Source organism: Hyla sarda, chromosome 2, assembly GCF_029499605.1.
Source record: "Hyla sarda isolate aHylSar1 chromosome 2, aHylSar1.hap1, whole genome shotgun sequence".
Lineage (NCBI taxonomy): Eukaryota > Metazoa > Chordata > Amphibia > Anura > Hylidae > Hyla > Hyla sarda.
The window spans coordinates 33862117-33885570 of NC_079190.1; the positions used below are offsets into that span (position 1 = coordinate 33862117).

Here is a 23454-nt window from a genome sequence, read left to right on the forward strand (position 1 = left end):
GATGAAAATATAAAAGAGTTATGATTTTTAGAAGGCGAGGAGGAAAAAATGGAGGAGTCCGTAAGGCCAAAATGGGCTGAGTCCTTAAGGGGTTAATAATTCCTCATGTTGCCTTCCAAGTCTGGCTCAAAGGCTTTGGAAAGGGTCAAGACATCCCAAGGACATAGGCCGCAGTGTGGGTCTGTTATTGTAGACATAGCATGGAGGGGAGAGGCTCCTGCTGCAGCTACTTGATCTACAGCCAGATATATGTAGGTTTACTATGACACCCAAACTGTTCCTACTTTTTTTATCCAATGACCTTAGTGCTTCATGTTGCATGAATTCAGAGTAGAGGAACACTATTGTAGTTTACAGAATGGCGTTTTACCTGCTTATCGTTCTTTAGGAAGTCATCATCTTCTAGCGTCTCATTATCGTAGGCTTGTCCTGATAGGGTCACCGTGTAACTACACGTACGGTGTAACTCGCATGCTTCACAGGATGCCTCCTCAGCCGCTACGTTCTTCACATAAAGCTCGGGGTAGCTGTTCAGCCTCTCCTGCAACAAGTACCGAGTTGTTAGGATTTAATCATTAGAAAACAATACATTTTTAAATCTGATTTAGATTGTGATCATTTTGTGGTGGTTATTATGTTTTATGTTCATACATAAAAAAAAAAAAAAAACTCTGGTGTGTCGTGGGGGGGTGTCTGCGGAGGGAGGCGCACAGAGGTTGGTCTAACATGCAGAGGGATCTTGAGGAGCGCAGGTGAGTCCACATCTGTAACCTACATCTTCTTTTCTCCTTTCCTTTCCCCACCTATACTCATTTTGTTTTCCCCCTTCCCCCCCCCCCCCCCCTTATACCTATGTCCTTATATCCCTATAGTTTCTTTTTGACCAGTCTGCTCATATGTGCCAATCCTTGTTCGGAGTGGATGACTCTGGTGTTGTCCACGACTGTAACTACCGCAGATGGCGGTTTTCTCTGTTTATTGCATAATTCCATGCTTTTATCTTACTTTCCGTGTACTGTTTACTTAGTCTAATATGTTTATCGTAACCTGCTACAGATTGCCGATTGTTCTAGTTCTGTTTGTTTTATTATTATGTTCAATAAACCTGTTTGAATACAAAAAAAAAATACAAAAAAAATTAAAAACCTTGGAAAAATCCAGCACAATAAGCTGACATTTCCTGTTTCTATAGCTTACTGTCAGCTTTGCTGTGTAGACTGGGACAGAATAAGCAGAGAGCTGGCAGATAACTGTTCTGTTGTAAAACTGGGACTAGATAGGGCAGGACGGCAATACTGCACAGACACATAAGGCTCTGTACGGAGCTCCTCTGCCACTCCCTGGATCCTTGGGGGAGGGACTGTACTTCGTTGCTTCATGGAGTCCATTCATTACAGCTGTACACAAACACTGCTGTACTGTCTTAGCCAGAGTTTCCCAACCGGGGTGCCTCCAGCTGTTGCAAAACTACAACTCCCAGCATGACCGGACAGCCATTGGCTGTCCGGTCATGCTGGGAGTTGTAGTTTTGCAACAGCTGGAGGCACCCCAGTTGGGAAACACTGGTCTATGCAGACAAGGATCAGAACCAATGTGGTTATATTCACTATGACATATAGAAAACTATATCCCTAGCCGAATACCAGAGCCCTTACAAACTTATTGATATTTATTGATCTCTGCGCGGGTGTCCCAAACTGCTAAACATGTGTATCTACGAAAGCGATAGACTTCTCCATGGTAGGCCACCTTGTATTTTTTGGTCCATCGACAGCTGGTGGTTAGTCTCTCCAGACGTGGGCCTATGATGCGGTTGTCCAAATGATCCAGCGATTTCAGCATATCTTGGGCGTAGCGCTTTTTTCTTACACCGTCTGCAGAGTAAACACAATAGACATTATCAAAGAAGCAACTGCTGGAAGTGTCTGGAACCTTTCCTACCCTGAATGCAAAAAAAGGCATTATGGCAAAAAGAAAGAGGGGCGTTTAGGGGATTGGTGTAAATTACGGGGGTAATGTGTAACAGTATATGAGCAGTCCTGGGCTTTAAAGAGGTACCCTGGTTAAAAAAAAAAAAATATCCCCTGTGAAAATGATAGCTGGGACCCCCACGATTTCCAAAACGGGGCCTTGTTTCTTATCACTTAACGCACCCATCCGCTGCTTCTCCCTTGAGTGCTCCAGATCTCCCTTAAGGGGTCTCGGCTCTCCTCCTAAACTGGCACAGACCGTGTCAACCACCGCACAAAGCGGCGAGAGCTAGAGCGCTGTACTCTGCAATCTTCGGCTCTCCCATAGAGCTGCATTGAGGTGGTGTATCGGCCTCCGCTTCGTAAGGATATCAGGGGTGGTCCCAGTGGTCGGACCCCCCGCGATCACACATTTATCCCCTTAGGATAGGGGATAAGTTTTGTATCCCGGAGTTGCCTGGTTCCAGGGGTTAAATCCCCCCCCCAAAAAAAGTACTATGCCATATCAAGAGGACATGATCACAAAAACGTAATTCTGGGGTTTTGTATCCTTTGGGGGGATTAATAACGTTATAATTTAATAGTTTGGACAATTACGCATGGGGCGATAGCTAATATGTTTAGTTTTATTATGTTTACATGTTTTTTTTATATGGGAAAAGGGGGTGATTTGAACTTTTACTATGCAAGGAGATAATGTGTGTTTTTTTTTACTTTATAAAACTTTTTTTTTTTATTCTTTATTGGTCCCGCATGGGACTTTTATTCCTCATACAGATCAATGAAGTTCCATAGAACATCATTGATCTGTGTCCCATGTGATCATTTGGTAGACCGTGGTAAAGCCAGGCTCTGTCAAATGAAGAGCCACAGCGGAGGAAGGAGAGGTAAGCCCTCCGGCTACCTCTATTGTGGATCGCTCCCCTGCGATCGTGCTGTGTGTGTGTGTGGGGGGGGGGGGGGGGGTTGGGGAGTGTGTGATCCGCCCCACTGGACCACCAGGGAGTTTAAAGGTCCTTTAAGATGCCGCTGTCAGCTTTTACAGCAGCAATCTAAAGAGCTAATAGCCGCCTAAGGTGATCGCTGCATAATGGCTGTTAGCAGCGGCCCTCAGCTACAGGAATCAGCTGGGGGTGGGCTAGTATGGAGTGGGCACAAATCAGGGACCGGCTCCATACACCCTGAGCAGCGCCATGATGGACTAGGTCCTTCATGGGTCGCAAAGGGGTAAAAAGTCTTCTCCGGGCGGCAATTTGCCACCACTGTGAAGGTGCCGCCTGGGTCCAATGGGCCCAGTGGGACGCATTGTAGGGCCGGCCCTGGGTGGACCCCATATATGAATTGAATATTAAAGATAGGATTACATTATAAAAGTTTAGAGATATTTACTCACCGTATAGTGATATTAAAAAATCCCCATCGACGATGTTTATCAGGAAGGCCTTAATGATTTTCTGGAGATGGGAGGACAAGTCATGGGAATCGGCTGCAACAAGAAACACAGACATATGTGTCGTCACAATGTATCATGGTCGACCGATGATCTCCAAATAACCGTGTGCTGATAACATCGTATTGAGTTGCCACGGCCTACACCCTACTGCATTGTTTCCAACCAGGGTGCCTCCAGCTGTTGCAAAACTACAACTCCCAGCATGCCTGGACAGCCTTCGGCTGTCCAGGCATGCTGGGAGTTGTAGTTTTGAAACAGCTGGAGGCACCCTGGTTGGGAAACCCTACTCTACAGATATAGGCATTGGCAGATGCCTGAATGGCTGCCAAAGGAGTAGCAGTGGCTACTGGGAACCCCTTTAAATGTTAGGCCTGCGTATACAACGCACATGGTTACAGGTATATCCTTCAGTGCTAATATATACGGAGCTCACACAGAGAAATGCGATGTTTCCTGAGAAGATCCTTATAGTTGAATGTTGGATTTTCAGCCTCTCCGTTGTTGTTATTCTCCACGTCATCCTGTACTATGAAGTCGGACAGGTCACCGCTGTCCTCGCTCTCGCAAGGTGTTTCTGGGGGTAATGGTGAATGAGAATCTTGTGAACCTTCCTGCAACAGAATAAAGGGGCACAATGAAAACAGTGTACGGGTTTCGTATCCTTCCGCCCCCGTATACAGTGGGATACATCCCAAGCTTCTGTCAGAGGTAGATGTTAGGTAAACTTGTCTCTTTTACAGATTGTTATAAAAGGGGTTCTCCATTTTGTTTCCTGCTTATTGTTAAAGGGGTACTCCGCTGGATAACATCTCATCCCCCATCCAAAGGATATCCGCTGCTGGGGACCCCCTGCCATCTCCGCTGCAGCACCCCAGCCCGTGCCGGATGACTAGCGACTACAGCCGCCATTCCCCCTCCATTCATGTCTAAGGGAGGGGGTGTGACATGAATGGAGGGGGCGTTGCGTGTCATCCAGGCTTCCGTGTTCCGGCACCGCCGCTGCCAGCCCGGAGATCACGCGTGGGGGGGTTGTTGTTTGGGTTAGAGCCCCGCGATCAGACTCTTTGGATAGGGGATAAGACGTTTTATCCTTCTAATGAAAAATAAAATTGTCCAAAGTGTCCTTGCTTGCAGATGGGTGAATAAAACTATGCGTTGTTTTCTTCGACCTATTGGATAGCCGCTTCCTTCTTGATTTGCGCAGCATACGTTTAGGTTATAATAAATTGGACCGGGCCAATTTTATTTTAGCGTTTTCGTTTTTTCCTCCTCGCCTTCTAAAATCCATAACTCTTTTATATTTCCATCTACAGACCCATATAAGGGCTTGTTTTTTTGCGTGACCAATTGAACTTTGTAATGAAACCTCAAATTTTACCATAAAATGTACGGCGAGCCCAAAAAAAAAATTTTTTTAGGGAGGAAATTTAAATGAAAACCCAAATTTTGCACATTTTGGAGGGTTTTGTTTTCACACTGTACACTTTACGGTAAAAATGACATGTGTTCTTTATTCTGTGGGTCAATACGATTAAAATGATACCCATGGTTAGATACTTTTATATTTTTGTACCGCTTAAAAAAAAAATCTAACTTTTTGTACGAAATCAGTAATCTAAAATTGTCCTATTTTGACCACCTATAACTTTTTCATTTTTCCGTATATAGGGCGGTATGAGGGCTCATTTTTTCCGCCGTCATCTGTACTTTTTTTTAGATACCACATTTGCATATATAAACTTTTAGATCATTTTTTATCAATTTTTTTTTAATAAAAAAGCTGCATTTTTTGACTTTTTCAATTTTTTACGTTTACGCCATTCACCGTACGGGATCATTAACATTATATTTTGATAGTTCGGACATTTACGCACGTGGCGATACAAAATATGTTTATTAAAAAAAAAAGTTTACGCTTTTTGGGGGTAAATTGGGAAAAACTGACAATTTTCATTTTTATTGGGGGAGGGGATTTTTCACTTTTTTTTAACTTCTTATTTCTACATTTTTCTAATTTTTTTTTTTACACTTTTTATGTCCCCATAGGGGACTATCTATAGCAATCCTTTAATTGCTAATACTGTGCAGTGCTATGCATAGGACACAGCACTGCTCAGTATTATCGGTGATCTTCTGCTCTGGTCTGCTCGATCTCATACCAGAGCAGAAGACCCCGGGAGACGCCCGGAGCAAGGTGAGGGGACCTCCGGCTGTCATGCTGGATGATCGGATCCCCGCGGCAGCACTGCGGGCGATCCGATCATCCAATCAAAGTGCCGCAATGCCGCAGATGACCTGATCTGTATTGATCACGGCATCGGAGGGGTTAATGGTGGACATACGCGCGATTGCGGATGTCGGCCATTACGGGCGGGTCCCCGTCTGTTACCTGCCGTGTATGACACGAGCACCCTTCCGAAGCTCGCGGTCATACACAGGACGTAAATGTACGTCCTGGTGCGGGAAGTCCCGCCAAACCAGGTCGTACATTTACGTCCGTGGTCGTTAAGGGGTTAAAGGGAACTACCAGAGCAGGATAAAATTCAAATAGCAAACATATGCTGCTCTGGACAGTTCCTAAAATGGACAGAGATGTCAGCAGAGAGCACTGTGGCCATGACAGAAGAGAAATCAGAAAAAGAAAAGCATTTCCTCTGTAGTATACAGCCCCTAAAAAGTACTAGAAGGATTAAGATTTTTTAATAGACATCATTTACAAATCTGTTTAACTTTCTGGCACCAGTTGAATAAAAAAAAAAAGTTTTCCACCGGAGTACCCCTTTAACCCCTTCAGGACATCGCGTTTTTCCCTTTTTGCACTTTTTTTTCCTCCCTTCCTTTTAAAAATCAAATAAATAAAAAATAAATAAAAAACCTAAAAATCCATATGATGGCTTATTTTTTGCGCCACCAATTCTACTTTGTAATGACATTAGTCATTTTGCCCAAAAATCTACAGCGAAACGGAAAAAAAAAATTATTGTGCGACAAAATGGAAGAAAAAACACAATTTTGTACATTTTGGGGGCTTACGTTTCTAGGTAGTACATTTTTCATTAAAAATGACACCTGATCTTTATTCTGTAGGTCCATACGGTTAAAATGATACCCTACTTATATCAGTTTAATTTTTTATTACTTCGGACAAAAATCATAACTACATGCAGGAAATTTTATACGTTTAAAATTGTTCCCTGACCCCTATAACTTTTTTTATTGTTCCATTTATTGTTCCATTTTTTGCACCGTGATCTGAATTTTTTTTCGTTACCATTTTTTGTTTTGATCTGACTTTTTGATCGCTATTTATTCTTTATTTTTTTTGTGTTATAAAAAGTGACCAAAAATACGCTATTTTGGACTTTGGAATTTTTTTGCGCATACACCATTGACCGTGCAGTTTAATTAATGATATATTTTTATAGTTCGGACATTTACACATGCGGCAATACCACATATGTTTATTTTTATTTAAACAGTTTTTTTTTTTATGGAAAAAGGGGGGTGATTCAAATTTTTATTAGGGAAGGGGTTAAATGGCCTTTATTAACTTTCTTTTTTTTTTGCACTGTTATAGCTCCCATAGGGGGCTATAACACTGCACACACTGATCTTTTACACTGATCCCTGCAACGCCATAGCTTTGCATTGATCAGTTTTATCGGCGGTTGATTGCTCAGGCTTTCAGATGCGCAGGAGGCAGGTAAGACACCCTCCTGCTGCGTCCCAGCTGATTGGGACATTGCGATTTTATCACAATGTCCCGATCATCTCGACTGAGCTGCCGGGATGCTTTTACTTTCACTTTTAGACACGGCGATCAACTTTCATTGCCGCGTCTAAAGAGTTAATGCAGGACATCTGCCGGAATGGCAATGTCCAGCATTAGCCACGGGTCCTGGCTGCTGAGGACCATGCTGTTATGATGAGAGCTCAGCTCCTGAGCTCGCTGCATAATCCTCCAGTGCCGCAGCGCCGGGTATACCCGGCGTTCTGCGGCAAGGGGTTAAAGGGTACACCACTGGAAAAAAATGTTTTTAAATCAACTGGTGCCAGAAAGTTAAACAGATTTGGAAATTACTTCTATTAAAAAATCCCAATCCTTCCAGTACTTATCAGCTGCTGTACACTACAGAGGAAGTTATTTTCTTTTCTGCTTTTCTGTCCTCCGTTCCGGCCTTCTTTCTGCTTCCTGTGCACAGATTGAAACACTGCGATGAACTTATTGCCGGGCGCAGCGATTTCCCGCCTTGACCAGTGATACAATGAGCGCAGTGTCGCATAACAGGCCCAGGCTCCTTATATGACATGCGCTCAGCCTATTACCGACCGAGGTGCGACATCACTGCGGCTGGAGATAAGCTCATCGCAGTGTCCCGATGCTGTCCACACCTCGTGTCACACTGGGTCTGGTGCTACATAAGCTACATATGGACTATGCTCAGTTACCAGCTGTGGACAGTTCCAGGAGTGGGGAGAAAGGAGCCCTGTTAAAAGGGTACTCTGGTGGAAAACTTTATTTTTTTTTAATCAACTGGTCCCAGAAAGTTAAACAGATTTGTAAATTACTTCTATTAAAAAAATCTTTACCCTTGCAGTACTTGTTACATCTCCCCCATAGTGTATATCAGAATAAATAAGGAAAAAAAAACACAAAAACACACTATAATTTCCCTGAAGCTGCTTGTAGAGGAGGCCAATCCTCCCTGACAGACCACCCTGCTGATCATCAGTTACTGTCACTGTGGACTCTTCTCAGTCCCCTCACACAGTCCACCCTCCCTACAGTCCTCCCTGACAGACCCGGCTGATGATCACTTACTGTCCCCTCATGGCAGCTCCAGCTGATCTTCTATCCTCCATCTCTTCCTTTCCTTACCCAGAGAGGAGCAGGGAGGGGGAGGGGCCGTCAGCAGCAGCAGGACCCCGGGAGACAGTGTCCAGAGATGCCTGTATGACAAGATGTCACTTCCTAACACTTGTTTCTGCTCTTTCTTCTTGTCCTCTGCTGTTATCTCTACCAGCCGTGCCTCTATACACTCCTGCCCCTGTGCCTCTGTGCCTCACACCTTTTATAAAAATAAAAAAAAGGGGGCATTAAGGGGCAGGTGCATGAAAAGGCAGGGGCTCAAGCCCCCTTTGAGCCCTATGTGTGCACGTCCCTGCTGATAAGTATTAGAAGTATTGGGATTTTTTAATAGAAGTAATTTACAAATCAGTTTAACTGTGGACACCAGTGGATTTAAAAAAAAAATAACATGTTTTCCAGTGGAGTACCCCTTTAAGTGTGCATGCATATGAGGCAATCAGGATAAATAGCTAGATAAGGCTGGGTTCACATCACGTTTTTCAACTACGGTTCCCGCATACGTTTTCATTAGTGAAAACATATGGAACGGTATTGAAAACGGTATACATAGGCAAAGCATTGCCAACCGTAAGCACCCTGATGCCTACGGTTGCGTACGGTTGCTTGCAATAAGTTTTTTAACAGTACTCCAAACCGTGTTCAACCACGGTTTTGACTCCAGTTTAAAAACTGTATTGCAACCGCATAAGTTTTTTTTAACATGGACGTCAATGGGAAACCCACATGTATACGGTTCCATACGACAAAACCGTATACGTTTTTTCTTTGCACATGCGCACTTGCATCCTAAAGTCCTCACCCAAGACCCCTCCCGTTAAAAATGACAAATTTTCTAAAACGTATGTTTTTTTGTTTTTTAAATCAAAACGTATGGAACTTTATGCACTTTTATAAACAGTATACTGTTTAAAAACGCATACGGTTCACTTTTTCCCCATACTGTTCCATCCGTTTTTTTTCCCATACGGTTTTTGATAGAAAATGTATGTGGGAACCGTAGTTGAAAAACTTGATGTGAACCCAGCCTAAATGAGTGTCTGAGCAACAGCTACTGAAGGTTCTCGAGCACTTTATAATAGCAGAATGGAGAAAAAGAGGGACCGTAGAATCATGGGTCTGGGTAAGGATGGGTTCACACTACGTTTTTGCCATACTGTTTTCAATCCGTTTTTCTAAAGAAAACCGTATGGCAAAAAAATGGATGGAACAGTATGGAAAAAAGTAAACCGTATGCGTTTTTAAACAGTATACTGTTTTTAAAAGTGCATACAGTTCCGTGAGTTTTTATTTTTTTAAAAACCCATACGTTTTTGAAAATTTTGTCAATTTTTAATGGGAGGGGTCTTGGGTGGGGACTTTAGGATTCATATGCGCATGTGCAAAGTAAAAACGTATATTTTTTTCCCGTATGGAACCGTATACATGTGCGTTTCCCATTGACGTCCATGTTAAAAAGAAAACGTATGCGTTTGCAGTACCGTTTTTAAATCTGAGTCAAAACCGTGGTTGACCACGATTTTGTCTCCGGTTTAAAAACCGTACTGCAACAGCATACGTTTTTTTTTTTTTTTTTTAACATGGACGTCAATGGGAAACGCACATGTATACGGTTCCATACGGGAAAAACATATACGTTTATACTTTGCACATGCGCATTTGAATCCTAAAGTTCCCACCCAAGACCCCTCCCATTAAAAATGGACAAAATTTTCAAAAACGTATGGGTTTTAAAAAAAATAAAAACTGACGGAACTGTACGCACTTTTAAAAACAGTATACTGTTTAAAAACGCATACGGTTTACTTTTTTCCATACTGTTCCATCCGTTTTTTTGCCATACGGTTTTCTTTAGAAAAACGGATTGAAAACAGTATGGCAAAAAAGTAGTGTGAACTCAGCCTAAGGCTGGGTCCACACTACGTTTTGTCCCATACGGGAGCGCATACGGCAGGGGGGAGCTAAAAGCTCGCGCTCCCGTATGTTACCGTATGCGCTCCCGTATGTCATTCATTTCAATGAGCCGACCGGAGTGAAACGTTCGGTCCGGTCGGCTCATTTTTGCGCCGTATGCGCTTTTACAACCGGACCTAAAACTGTGGTCAACCACGGTTTTAGGTCCGGTTGTAAAAGCGCATACGGCGCAAAAATGAGCCGACCGGACCGAACGTTTCACTCCGGCCGGCTCATTGAAATTAATGACATACGGGAGCGCATACGGTGACATACGGGAGCGCGAGGTTTTAGCTCCCCCCTGCCGTATGCGCTCCCGTATGGGACAAAACGTAGTGTGGACCCAGCCTAAGAAATGGAATACATAAGGCAGTGTTTCCCAACCAGGGTGCCTCCAGCTGTTGCAAAACTACAACCCCCAGCATTCCCAGACAGCCGAAGGCTGTCTGGGAATGCTGGGGGTTGTAGTTTTGCAACAGCTGGAGGCACCCTGGTTGGGAAACACTGACATAAGTTTACCTCAGTCTCCTCGTAGCGGGTGCTCCGGCTTCGCGACCTTTGTTTCTTGGCAAGTGCTTTAAGCTTCTCCATCCTCTTCTGTTTCTTGTTATGAGCCTTGGTCTCCTCATCCTGCGCTCCATCGCTGTCCTCCTCTTTGATAACACAGCTCCGCTTGACGTTAACTCTTTCTGCGGGTCCGTCGCTGTCAGAGCTGCTCTCACTATCTATGGTGGCAGACCTGCTCTTCAGTCTGGGTTTTTTGATGCGGCCTTCATCTCCATCTTCTTCATCATGTGTGGTTTCTTCTGGTTGGTCCTCTGACTCTTCGGTGCTGTCGTCACTTTCTTCCCCCGTTTCTTCTTCTTCCGACGTATAAGACTCGTCGGAGTCCAGAATATGGGAGATGCTGTCGCGCTTGGTACGTTTCCAGTCCACCCTGGAGGTCGCAGTGGATTCGTCCGCTTTTCTTTTCCGCCTGGTGTCATAGGTCTTAGAGATCACCTTCATGTTTACAGGGGGAGCTCCAATTTAGAAAAAAAAACACTTGCCCTAAATCACAAAAAATAAATAAATAAATTAAATAAATAAAATATACAGTTTTACGGCATTAAACCAACATACATTCATCTGGGTAGTTTAAGGTCAATTCTCTCCCTTTCTAATGTTCTGAATAGAGGGAGGGCGGCCCTCAGAGTCACTTCACTTATGAATCCTCAGGCTGACATTAGGAGTACACACACAGGCTCCCCTTCCCTTACCTGTCTGGCAATACATACTCTTCTTTGTTGTGTTACAACTAGGGAAATTTTGGGCCGAAAACGAAAATTTAGGCTGTGCTTGGCCGAAAATCGAAACTGTAAATTCATTGCCCCGCCCAAATTTTTTTGATAATTTTTTTTTTGTAAAATTGTATTATCAGAATTTTTTAGTTACTGATGTACTTGAAGGGGATGCGGGGTGGCTATCGAAGGTACTGGCCGTGCTTGGTGCCACAGTACTGCCACTCACTATACGTTGACTGCAGGACACACTATAGGGGTACACACCTATCTGATTGGTTGCTATGGGTAACTACTCCATTTTTCCTCAGCACGCTCCGATAAATCTCCCCCTTATATCTTAAAAAATATATATAATTTTTAGTATGCTTAAAATGTTCTCTTCTGACCCCTACAACTTTCTTATTTTTCCATATACGGGGTTGTATAGGGGCTAATTTTACATGGGGTGTCATGTACAGGAGGGGTATTTTATGGGGTGTCATGTACAGGAGGGGTGTTATATGGGGTGTCATGTACAGGAGGGGTATTACATAGGGTGTAATGTACAGGAGGGGTAACACATGAGGTGTCATGTACAGGAGGGGGTATTACATGGGGTGTCATGTACAGGAGGGGTATTACATGGGGCGTCATGTACAGGAGGGGTATTACATGGGGTGTCATGTACAGGAGGGGTATTATACGGGGTGTCATGTACAGGAGGGGTATTATACGGGGTGTCATGTACAGGAGGGGTATTATATGGGGTGTCATGTACAGGAGGGGGTATTATATGGGTGTCATGTACAGGAGGGGTATTACATGGGGTGTCATGTACAGGAGGGGTATTATATGGGGTGTCATGTACAGGAGGGGTATTATATGGGGTGTCATGTACAGGAGGGGTATTACATGGGGGGTCATGTACAGGAGGGGTATTACATTGGGTGTCATGTACAGGAGGGGGTATTACATGGGGTGTCATGTACAGGAGGGGGTATTACATGGGGTGTCATGTACAGGAGGGGGTATTACATGGGGTGTCATGTACAGGAGGGGGTATTACATGGGGTGTTATGTACAGGAGGGGGTATTATATGGGGTGTCATGTACAGGAGGGGGTATTATATGGGGTGTCATGTACAGGAGGGGTATTATATGGTGTGTCATGTACAGGAGGGGTATTATATGGTGTGTCATGTACAGGAGGGGTATTATATGGGGTGTCATGTACAGGAGGGGTATTACATGGGGTGTCATGTACAGGAGGGGTATTACATGGGGTGTCATGTACAGGAGGGGTATTATATGGGGTGTCATGTACAGGAGGGGTATTACATGGGGTGTCATGTACAGGAGGGGTATTACATGGGGGGTCATGTACAGGAGGGGTATTACATTGGGTGTCATGTACAGGAGGGGGTATTACATGGGGTGTCATGTACAGGAGGGGGTATTACATGGGGTGTCATGTACAGGAGGGGGTATTACATGGGGTGTCATGTACAGGAGGGGGTATTATATGGGGTGTCATGTACAGGAGGGGTATTATATGGTGTGTCATGTACAGGAGGGGTATTATATGGGGTGTCATGTACAGGAGGGGTATTATATGGGGTGTCATGTACAGGAGGGGGTATTATATGGGGTGTCCTGTACAGGAGGGGGTATTATATGGGGTGTCATGTACAGGAGGGGTATTACATCGGGTGTCATGTACAGGAGGGGGTATTACATGGGGTGTCATGTACAGGAGGGGTATTATATGGGGTGTCATGTACAGGAGGGGGTATTATATGGGGTGTCATGTACAGGAGGGGGTATTATATGGGGTGTCATGTACAGGAGGGGGTATTATATGGGGTGTCATGTACAGGAGGGGGTATTATATGGGGTGTCATGTACAGGAGGGGGTATTATATGGGGTGTCATGTACAGGAGGGGTATTACATGGGGTGTCATGTACAGGAGGGGGTATTATATGGTGTGTCATGTACAGGAGGGGTATTATATGGGGTTTCATGTACAGGAGGGGGTATTACATGGGGTGTCATGTACAGGAGGGGTATTACATGGGGTGTCATGTACAGGAGGGGTATTATATGGGGTGTCCTGCACAGGAGGGGTATTATATGGGGTGTCCTGTACAGGAGGGGGTATTATATGGGGTGTCATGTACAGGAGGGGTATTACATCGGGTGTCATGTACAGGAGGGGGTATTACATGGGGTGTCATGTACAGGAGGGGTATTATATGGGGTGTCATGTACAGGAGGGGGTATTATATGGGGTGTCATGTACAGGAGGGGGTATTATATGGGGTGTCATGTACAGGAGGGGTATTACATGGGGTGTCATGTACAGGAGGGGTATTACATGGGGTGTCATGTACAGGAGGGGTATTACATGGGGTGTCATGTACAGGAGGGGTATTACATGGGGTGTCATGTACAGGAGGGGGTATTATATGGGGTGTAATGTACAGGAGGGGTATTATACGGGGTGTCCTGTACAGGAGGGGTATTATATGGGGTGTCCTGTACAGGAGGGGGTATTATATGGGGTGTCATGTACAGGAGGGGTATTACATCGGGTGTCATGTACAGGAGGGGGTATTACATGGGGTGTCATGTACAGGAGGGGTATTATATGGGGTGTCATGTACAGGAGGGGGTATTATATGGGGTGTCATGTACAGGAGGGGGTATTACATGGGGTGTCATGTACAGGAGGGGTATTACATGGGGTGTCATGTACAGGAGGGGTATTACATGGGGTGTCATGTACAGGAGGGGGTATTATATGGGGTGTAATGTACAGGAGGGGTATTATACGGGGTGTCATGTACAGGAGGGGTATTATACGGGGTGTCATGTACAGGAGGGGTATTATATGGGGTGTCATGTACAGGAGGGGGTATTATATGGGTGTCATGTACAGGAGGGGGTATTACATGGGGTGTCATGTACAGGAGGGGTATTACATGGGGTGTCATGTACAGGAGGGGTATTACATGGGGGGACATGTACAGGAGGGGTATTACATGGGGGGACATGTACAGGAGGGGTATTACATTGGGTGTCATGTACAGGAGGGGGTATTACATGGGGTGTCATGTACAGGAGGGGGTATTATATGGGGTGTCATGTACAGGAGGGGGTATTATATGGGGTGTCATGTACAGGAGGGGTATTATATGGGGTGTCATGTACAGGAGGGGGTATTATATGGGGTGTCATGTACAGGAGGGGTATTACATGGGGTGTCATGTACAGGAGGGGTATTACATGGGGTGTCATGTACAGGAGGGGGTATTACATGGGGTGTCATGTACAGGAGGGGGTATTATATGGGGTGTCATGTACAGGAGGGGGTATTATATGGGGTGTCATGTACAGGAGGGGGTATTATATGAGGTGTCATGTACAGGAGGGGTATTATATAGGGTGTCATGTACAGGAGGGGGTATTATATGGGGTGTCATGTACAGGAGGGGTATTACATGGGGTGTCATGTACAGGAGGGGGTATTACATGGGGTGTCATGTACAGGAGGGGGTATTATATGGGGTGTCATGTACAGGAGGGGTATTATATGGGTGTCATGTACAGGAGGGGTATTACATGGGGTGTCATGTACAGGAGGGGTATTACATGGGGTGTCATGTACAGGAGGGGTATTATATGGGGTGTCATGTACAGGAGGGGGTATTATATGGGGTGTCCTGCACAGGAGGGGTATTATATGAGGTGTCATGTACAGGAGGGGGTATTACATTGGGTGTCATGTACAGGAGGGGGTATTACATGGGGTGTCATGTACAGGAGGGGGTATTACATGGGGTGTCATGTACAGGAGGGGTAATATATGGGGTGTCATGTACAGGAGGGGGTATTATATGGGGTGCCATGTACAGGAGGGGGTATTATATGGGGTGTCATGTACAGGAGGGGTATTATATGGGGTGTCATGTACAGGAGGGGTATTATATGGGGTGTCATGTACAGGAGGGGGTATTATATGGGGTGTCATGTACAGGAGGGGTATTATATGGGGTGTCATGTACAGGAGGGGTATTATATGGGGTGTCATGTACAGGAGGGGTATTATATGAGGTGTCATGTACAGGAGGGGTATTATATGGGGTGTCATGTACAGGAGGGGGTATTACATGGGGTGTCATGTACAGGAGGGGGTATTACATGAGGTGTCATGTACAGGAGGGGTATTATATAGGGTGTCATGTACAGGAGGGGGTATTATATGGGGTGTCATGTACAGGAGGGGTATTATATGGGGTGTCATGTACAGGAGGGGGTATTATATGGGGTGTAATGTACAGGAGGGGTATTATATGGGGTGTCATGTACAGGAGGGGGTATTACATGGGGTGTCATGTACAGGAGGGGGTATTACATGAGGTGTCATGTACAGGAGGGGTATTATATAGGGTGTCATGTACAGGAGGGGGTATTATATGGGGTGTCATGTACAGGAGGGGTATTATATGAGGTGTCATGTACAGGAGGGGTATTATATAGGGTGTCATGTACAGGAGGGGGTATTATATGGGGTGTCATGTACAGGAGGGGGTATTATATGAGGTGTCATGTACAGGAGGGGTATTATATGGGGTGTCATGTACAGGAGGGGTATTATATGGGGTGTCATGTACAGGAGGGGTATTATATGGGGTGTCCTGTACAGGAGGGGTATTATATGAGGTGTCATGTACAGGAGGGGTATTATATGGGGTGTCCTGTACAGGAGGGGTATTATATGGGGTGTCATGTACAGGAGGGGGAATTATATGGGGTGTCCTGTACAGGAGGGGTATTACATGGGGTGTCATGTACAGGAGGGGGTATTACATGGGGTGTAATGTACAGGAGGGGGTATTATATGGGGTGTCATGTACAGGAGGGGTATTATATGGGGTGTCATGTACAGGAGGGGTATTATATGGGTGTCATGTACAGGAGGGGGTATTATATGAGGTGTCATGTACAGGAGGGGTATTATATGGGGTGTCATGTACAGGAGGGGGAATTATATGGGGTGTCCTGTACAGGAGGGGTATTATATGGGGTGTCATGTACAGGAGGGGGTATTACATGGGGTGTAATGTACAGGAGGGGGTATTATATGGGGTGTCATGTACAGGAGGGGTATTATATGGGGTGTCATGTACAGGAGGGGTATTATATGGGGTGTCATGTACAGGAGGGGGTATTATATGAGGTGTCATGTACAGGAGGGGTATTATATGGGGTGTCATGTACAGGAGGGGTATTATATGGGGTGTCATGTACAGGAGGGGTATTATATGGGGTGTCATGTACAGGAGGGGGTATTATATGGGGTGTCATGTACAGGAGGGGTATTATATGGTGTGTCATGTACAGGAGGGGGTATTATATGGGGTGTCATGTACAGGAGGGGTATTATATGGGGTGTCATGTACAGGAGGGGGTATTATATGGGGTGTCATGTACAGGAGGGGGAATTATATGGGGTGTCATGTACAGGAGGGGGTATTACATGGGGTGTCATGTACAGGAGGGGGTATTATATGGGGTGTCATGTACAGGAGGGGTATTACATGGGGTGTCCTGTACAGGAGGGGTATTACATGGGGTGTCCTGTACAGGAGGGGTATTATATGGGGTGTCATGTACAGGAGGGGTATTACATGGGGTGTCATGTACAGGAGGGGTATTATATGGGGTGTCATGTACAGGAGGGGTATTATATGGGGTGTCATGTACAGGAGGGGGTATTATATGGGGTGTCATGTACAGGAGGGGTATTACATGGGGTGTCATGTACAGGAGGGGTATTACATGGGGTGTCATGTACAGGAGGGGGTATTATATGGGGTGTCATGTACAGGAGGGGGTATTATATGGGGTGTCATGTACAGGAGGGGTATTACATGGGGTGTCATGTACAGGAGGGGTATTACATGGGGTGTCATGTACAGGAGGGGGTATTATATGGGGTGTCATGTACAGGAGGGGTATTATATGGGGTGTCATGTACAGGAGGGGGTATTATATGGGGTGTCATGTACAGGAAGGGTATTACATGGGGTGTCATGTACAGGAGGGGTATTATATGGGGTAGACTACTAATGTTATTTCTATTTATATAATTTTCCGCCATGTTCAGGACACGCTGGACGCTGCAGCAGCTCTTTGCTCTCCCCCTCACATTACTTCATCTCATACAGAATCAGCACCGCGCATAGCCCCCCGCACACACACCGCGTCTCTACAAACTGTAACCGCAAACTCCGGGATTTAGTACGGCAGGGGTTAATAAGAAGCACTCACGTGACGAGCAGAGCCCAAGATCGACAGCGACGACATCCGTATGATCAATGCATGCCCCTCGGCGGCCCCGCCCCTAGATCAACACGTCACTCGAGCAGGCCACGTGCTCCAATGTAAGGTAGTTGCCGCTTTTCCAGCGTGACAGGGCGGGGACGTGGGGCAGTGGGCGGGGCCTGTGTTGTGACATGCGCTGCGGCCGATGAGGTTCCGGTGTTTGTACCGGTGTTGGCCTCCAGTCACACCTGCCGATATATTCGGACAATATTTACCTTCTGGCTGAGCCATTTCTTCTACAAAGCCAAATGTTTACACCATATTCTCCTCGTGATCATTTACATTATCACTTAATAGTTTGAGCATTTCTGCACAGGGCAATACCAAATATGTTTGTTTGTTTTATATAAATGTTTGTGTATATATATGTATAAGATTTTTTAGTGAAATCAGAAAAAGCAGTTACAGACATAGCCCAGTTTGGCCTTAAAGGGGTACACTGGCGAAAAACATCTTATCCCCTATCCAAAGAATAGGGGATAAGATGTGTGATCATGCGGGTCCCGCCATTGGGGCCCCCCCGCGATCTACGGGTCGGCAGTGGCGACGTCTGGAACACGGAAGCTTGGTGCTTTATGTCTATGGAGGGGGCGTGACGGCGAGTACATAGCCATCACGCCTTCTCCCATACACATGAATAGAGGGGGCGTGACGGCGAGTACATAGCCATCACGCCTTCTCCCATAGACATGAATAGAGGGGGCGTTACGGCGAGTACATAGCCATCACGCCTTCTCCCATAGACATGAATAGAGGGGGCATGACGGCGAGTACATAGCCATCACGCCTTCTCCCATAGACATGAATAGAGGGGGCGTGGCGGCGAGTACATAGCCATCACGCCTTCTCCCATAGACATGAATAGAGGGGGCGTGACGGCGAGTACATAGCCATCACGCCTTCTCCCATAGACATGAATAGAGGGGGCGTTACGGCGAGTACATAGCCATCACGCCTTCTCCCATAGACATGAATAGAGGGGGCATGACGGCGAGTACATAGCCATCACGCCTTCTCCCATAGACATGAATAGAGGGGGCGTGACGGCGAGTACATAGCCATCACGCCTTCTCCCATAGACATGAATAGAGGGGGCATGACGGCGAGTACATAGCCATCACGCCTTCTCCCATAGACATGAATAGAGGGGGCATGACGGCGAGTACATAGCCATCACGCCTTCTCCCATAGACATGAATAGAGGGGGCGTGGCGGCGAGTACATAGCCATCACACCTTCTCCCATACACATGAATAGAGGGGGCGTGACGGCGAGTACATAGCCATCACGCCTTCTCCCATAGACATGAATAGAGGGGGCGTTACGGCGAGTACATAGCCATCACGCCTTCTCCCATAGACATGAATAGAGGGGGCGTGGCGGCGAGTACATAGCCATCACGCCTTCTCCCATACACAGGAATAGAGGGGGCGTGACGGCGAGTACATAGCCATCACGCCTTCTCCCATAGACATGAATAGAGGGGGCGTTACGGCGAGTACATAGCCATCACGCCTTCTCCCATAGACATGAATAGAGGGGGCATGACGGCGAGTACATAGCCATCACGCCTTCTCCCATAGACATGAATAGAGGGGGCATGACGGCGAGTACATAGCCATCACGCCTTCTCCCATACACATGAATAGAGGGGGCGTGACGGCGAGTACATAGCCATCACGCCTTCTCCCATAGACATGAATAGAGGGGGCGTTACGGCGAGTACATAGCCATCACGCCTTCTCCCATAGACATGAATAGAGGGGGCGTGGCGGCGAGTACATAGCCATCACGCCTTCTCCCATACACATGAATAGAGGGGGCGTGACGGCGAGTACATAGCCATCACGCCTTCTCCCATAGACATGAATAGAGGGGGCGTTACGGCGAGTACATAGCCATCACGCCTTCTCCCATAGACATGAATAGAGGGGGCATGACGGCGAGTACATAGCCATCACGCCTTCTCCCATAGACATGAATAGAGGGGGCGTTACGGCGAGTACATAGCCATCACGCCTTCTCCCATAGACATGAATAGAGGGGGCGTGACGGCGAGTACATAGCCATCACGCCTTCTCCCATAGACATGAATAGAGGGGGCATGACGGCGAGTACATAGCCATCACGCCTTCTCCCATAGACATGAATAGAGGGGGCATGACGGCGAGTACATAGCCATCACGCCTTCTCCCATAGACATGAATAGAGGGGGCGTGGCGGCGAGTACATAGCCATCACGCCTTCTCCCATAGACATGAATAGAGGGGGCGTGGCGGCGAGTACATAGCCATCACGCCTTCTCCCATAGACATGAATAGAGGGGGCATGACGGCGAGTACATAGCCATCACGCCTTCTCCCATACACATGAATAGAAGGGGCGTGACGGCGAGTACATAGCCATCACGCCTTCTCCCATAGACATGAATAGAGGGGGCATGACGGCGAGTACATAGCCATCACGCCTTCTCCCATAGACATGAATAGAGGGGGCGTGGCGGCGAGTACATAGCCATCACGCCTTCTCCCATACACATGAATAGAGGGGGCCTGACGGCGAGTACATAGCCATCACGCCTTCTCCCATAGACATGAATAGAGGGGTGTTACGGCGAGTACATAGCCATCACGCCTTCTCCCATAGACATGAATAGAGGGGGCGTGGCGGCGAGTACATAGCCATCACGCCTTCTCCCATACACATGAATAGAGGGGGCGTGACGGCGAGTACATAGCCATCACGCCTTCTCCCATAGACATGAATAGAGGGGGCGTTACGGCGAGTACATAGCCATCACGCCTTCTCCCATAGACATGAATAGAGGGGGCATGACGGCGAGTACGTAGCCATCACGCCTTCTCCCATAGACATGAATAGAGGGGGCATGACGGCGAGTACATAGCCATCACGCCTTCTCCCATACACATGAATAGAGGGGGCGTGACGGCGAGTACATAGCCATCACGCCTTCTCCCATAGACATGAATAGAGGGGGCGTTACGGCGAGTACATAGCCATCACGCCTTCTCCCATAGACATGAATAGAGGGGGCGTGGCGGCGAGTACATAGCCATCACGCCTTCTCCCATACACATGAATAGAGGGGGCGTGACGGCGAGTACATAGCCATCACGCCTTCTCCCATAGACATGAATAGAGGGGGCGTTACGGCGAGTACATAGCCATCACGCCTTCTCCCATAGACATGAATAGAGGGGGCATGACGGCGAGTACATAGCCATCACGCCTTCTCCCATAGACATGAATAGAGGGGGCATGACGGCGAGTACATAGCCATCACGCCTTCTCCCATAGACATGAATAGAGGGGGCATGACGGCGAGTACATAGCCATCACGCCTTCTCCCATAGACATGAATAGAGGGGGCGTGGCGGCGAGTACATAGCCATCACGCCTTCTCCCATAGACATGAATAGAGGGGGCGTGGCGGCGAGTACATAGCCATCTCGCCTTCTCCCATAGACATGAATAGAGGGGGCGTGGCGGTAGTAGTCGCCAGTCATCCGGCACGCAGCAAAGTTCGCTCCGTACACCACATGACTGGGATACTACAGCTGAGATCGCATGCTTCCCCAGCAACGGGACCCCCTGCCCCCTCCCTGTGATAAGACAGCTTATCCGCTGGAGTACCCCTTTAAGAGCCAGGGCAATTTAGTTTTTTCCCTACCCTCCTTTTAAAATCCATAACTCTTATTTTTTTCACCTACAGACACATGTGAGGGCTTGTTTTTCATGAACCTTAAAACCCCAAAATGTATTTTTGCCAGTGCAAATTTATAAGAAAACTACAATTTTGCAACTTTTGGGGGGTTTGGTCTTTGATGGGGAAACCAGTCTTTTCCCATCACTAAACTACTACTTACATCTGCCTGCAGTGAGTGACGTAATGTAGGGAATCTGTGCTAAGGCTACCTAAGGCTACCTAAGGGTGTATGTGAGGGGTGCATGATGGGGGCATTATATGTGAGGGGCGCATGATGGGGGTGTATGTGATTATATGTGAGGGGCGCATGATGGGGGTATATGTGATTATATGTGAGGGGCGCATGATGGGGGTATATGTGATTATATGTGAGGGGCGCATGATGGGGGCATTATATGTGAGGGGTGCATGATGGGGGCATTATATGTGAGGGGTGCATGATGGGGGCATTATATATGAGGGGCGCATGATGGGGGCATTATATATGAGGGGCGCATGATGGGGGCATTATATGTGAGGGGTGCATGATGGGGGCATTATATGTGAGGGGTGCATGATGGGGGCATTATATATGAGGGGCGCATGATGGGGGCATTATATGTGAGGGGTGCATGATGGGGGCATTATATATGAGGGGCGCATGATGGGGGCATTATATGTGAGGGGCGCATGATGGGGGCATTATATGTGAGGGGTGCATGATGGGGGCATTATATGTGAGGGGCACATGATGGGGGTATATGTGATTATATGTGAGGGGCGCATGATGGGGGTATATGTGATTATATGTGAGGGGCGCATGATGGGGGTATATGTGATTATATGTGAGGGGCGCATGATGGGGGCATTATATGTGAGGGGTGCATGATGGGGGCATTATATGTGAGGGGTGCATGATGGGGGCATTATATATGAGGGGCGCATGATGGGGGCATTATATGTGAGGGGTGCATGATGGGGGCATTATATATGAGGGGCGCATGATGGGGGCATTATATGTGAGGGGCGCATGATGGGGGCATTATATGTGAGGGGTGCATGATGGGGGCATTATATGTGAGGGGCACATGATGGGGGTATATGTGATTATATGTGAGGGGCGCATGATGGGGGTATATGTGATTATATGTGAGGGGCGCATGATGGGGGTATATGTGATTATATGTGAGGGGCACATGATGGGGGTATATGTGATTATATGTGAGGGGCGCATGATGGGGGTATATGTGATTATATGTGAGGGGCGCATGATGGGGGTATATGTGATTATATGTGAGGGGCGCATGATGGGGGTATATGTGAGGGGCGCATGTGGCCCAGCCTATCTCCAGCCTATCTGCTGGTGGATGATGGGGGTGCTACTGCTGCTGGGGGTTTTTGCTGGTGGATGATGAGGGGCGCATGATGGGGGCATTATATGTGAGGGGTGCATGATGGGGGTATTATATGTGAGGGGCACATGATGTGGGCATTATATGTGAGGGGTGCATGATGGGGGCATTATATGTGAGGGGCGCATGATGGGGGTATATGTGATTATATGTGAGGGGCGCATGATGGGGGTATATGTGATTATATGTGAGGGGTGCATGATGGGGGTATATGTGAGGGGCGCATGCGGCCCAGCCTACCTCCAGTGGCCCCCAGATAATTTGAGTTTGAGGCCCCTGCATTATAGTCATTGGGGACATCTGACGCTGTTTTTTGTAGCGGGGGTAGCAGAAGAAAAAGATGGCGCTTGCAGTCTTTTTTTTCTCTCACTATTCTCCCCTGGTTCACTGGACAGGTTTTAATAAATCTCACCCTCCTTTTAAAATCCATAACTCTTATTTT

General features: G+C 46.8%; 1 protein-coding gene across 3 annotated transcripts in view; it reads right to left on the reverse strand.

Moving 5' to 3' along the window:
- The window catches only part of CCDC82 (coiled-coil domain containing 82), a 67459-nt gene that overhangs the window by 5105 nt on the left and 38900 nt on the right, over positions 1 to 23454 (reverse strand). Inside the window, exons 1-6 of one of the 3 annotated variants that reach the window (XM_056561523.1) lie at positions 17841 to 17961; positions 10763 to 11293; positions 3857 to 4034; positions 3364 to 3456; positions 1750 to 1874; positions 371 to 541 (exon numbers count right to left, since the gene is read on the reverse strand). In XM_056561523.1, the coding sequence (XP_056417498.1) occupies positions 371 to 541; positions 1750 to 1874; positions 3364 to 3456; positions 3857 to 4034; positions 10763 to 11251 (1056 nt within the window). In that variant the 5' untranslated portion in view covers positions 11252 to 11293; positions 17841 to 17961. Of the gene's footprint in view, positions 1 to 370; positions 542 to 1749; positions 1875 to 3363; positions 3457 to 3856; positions 4035 to 10762; positions 11294 to 11790; positions 11810 to 17840; positions 17962 to 23454 lie in introns of those variants that run through there. The other 2 variants (XM_056561524.1, XM_056561525.1) reach the window with 2 other exon arrangements.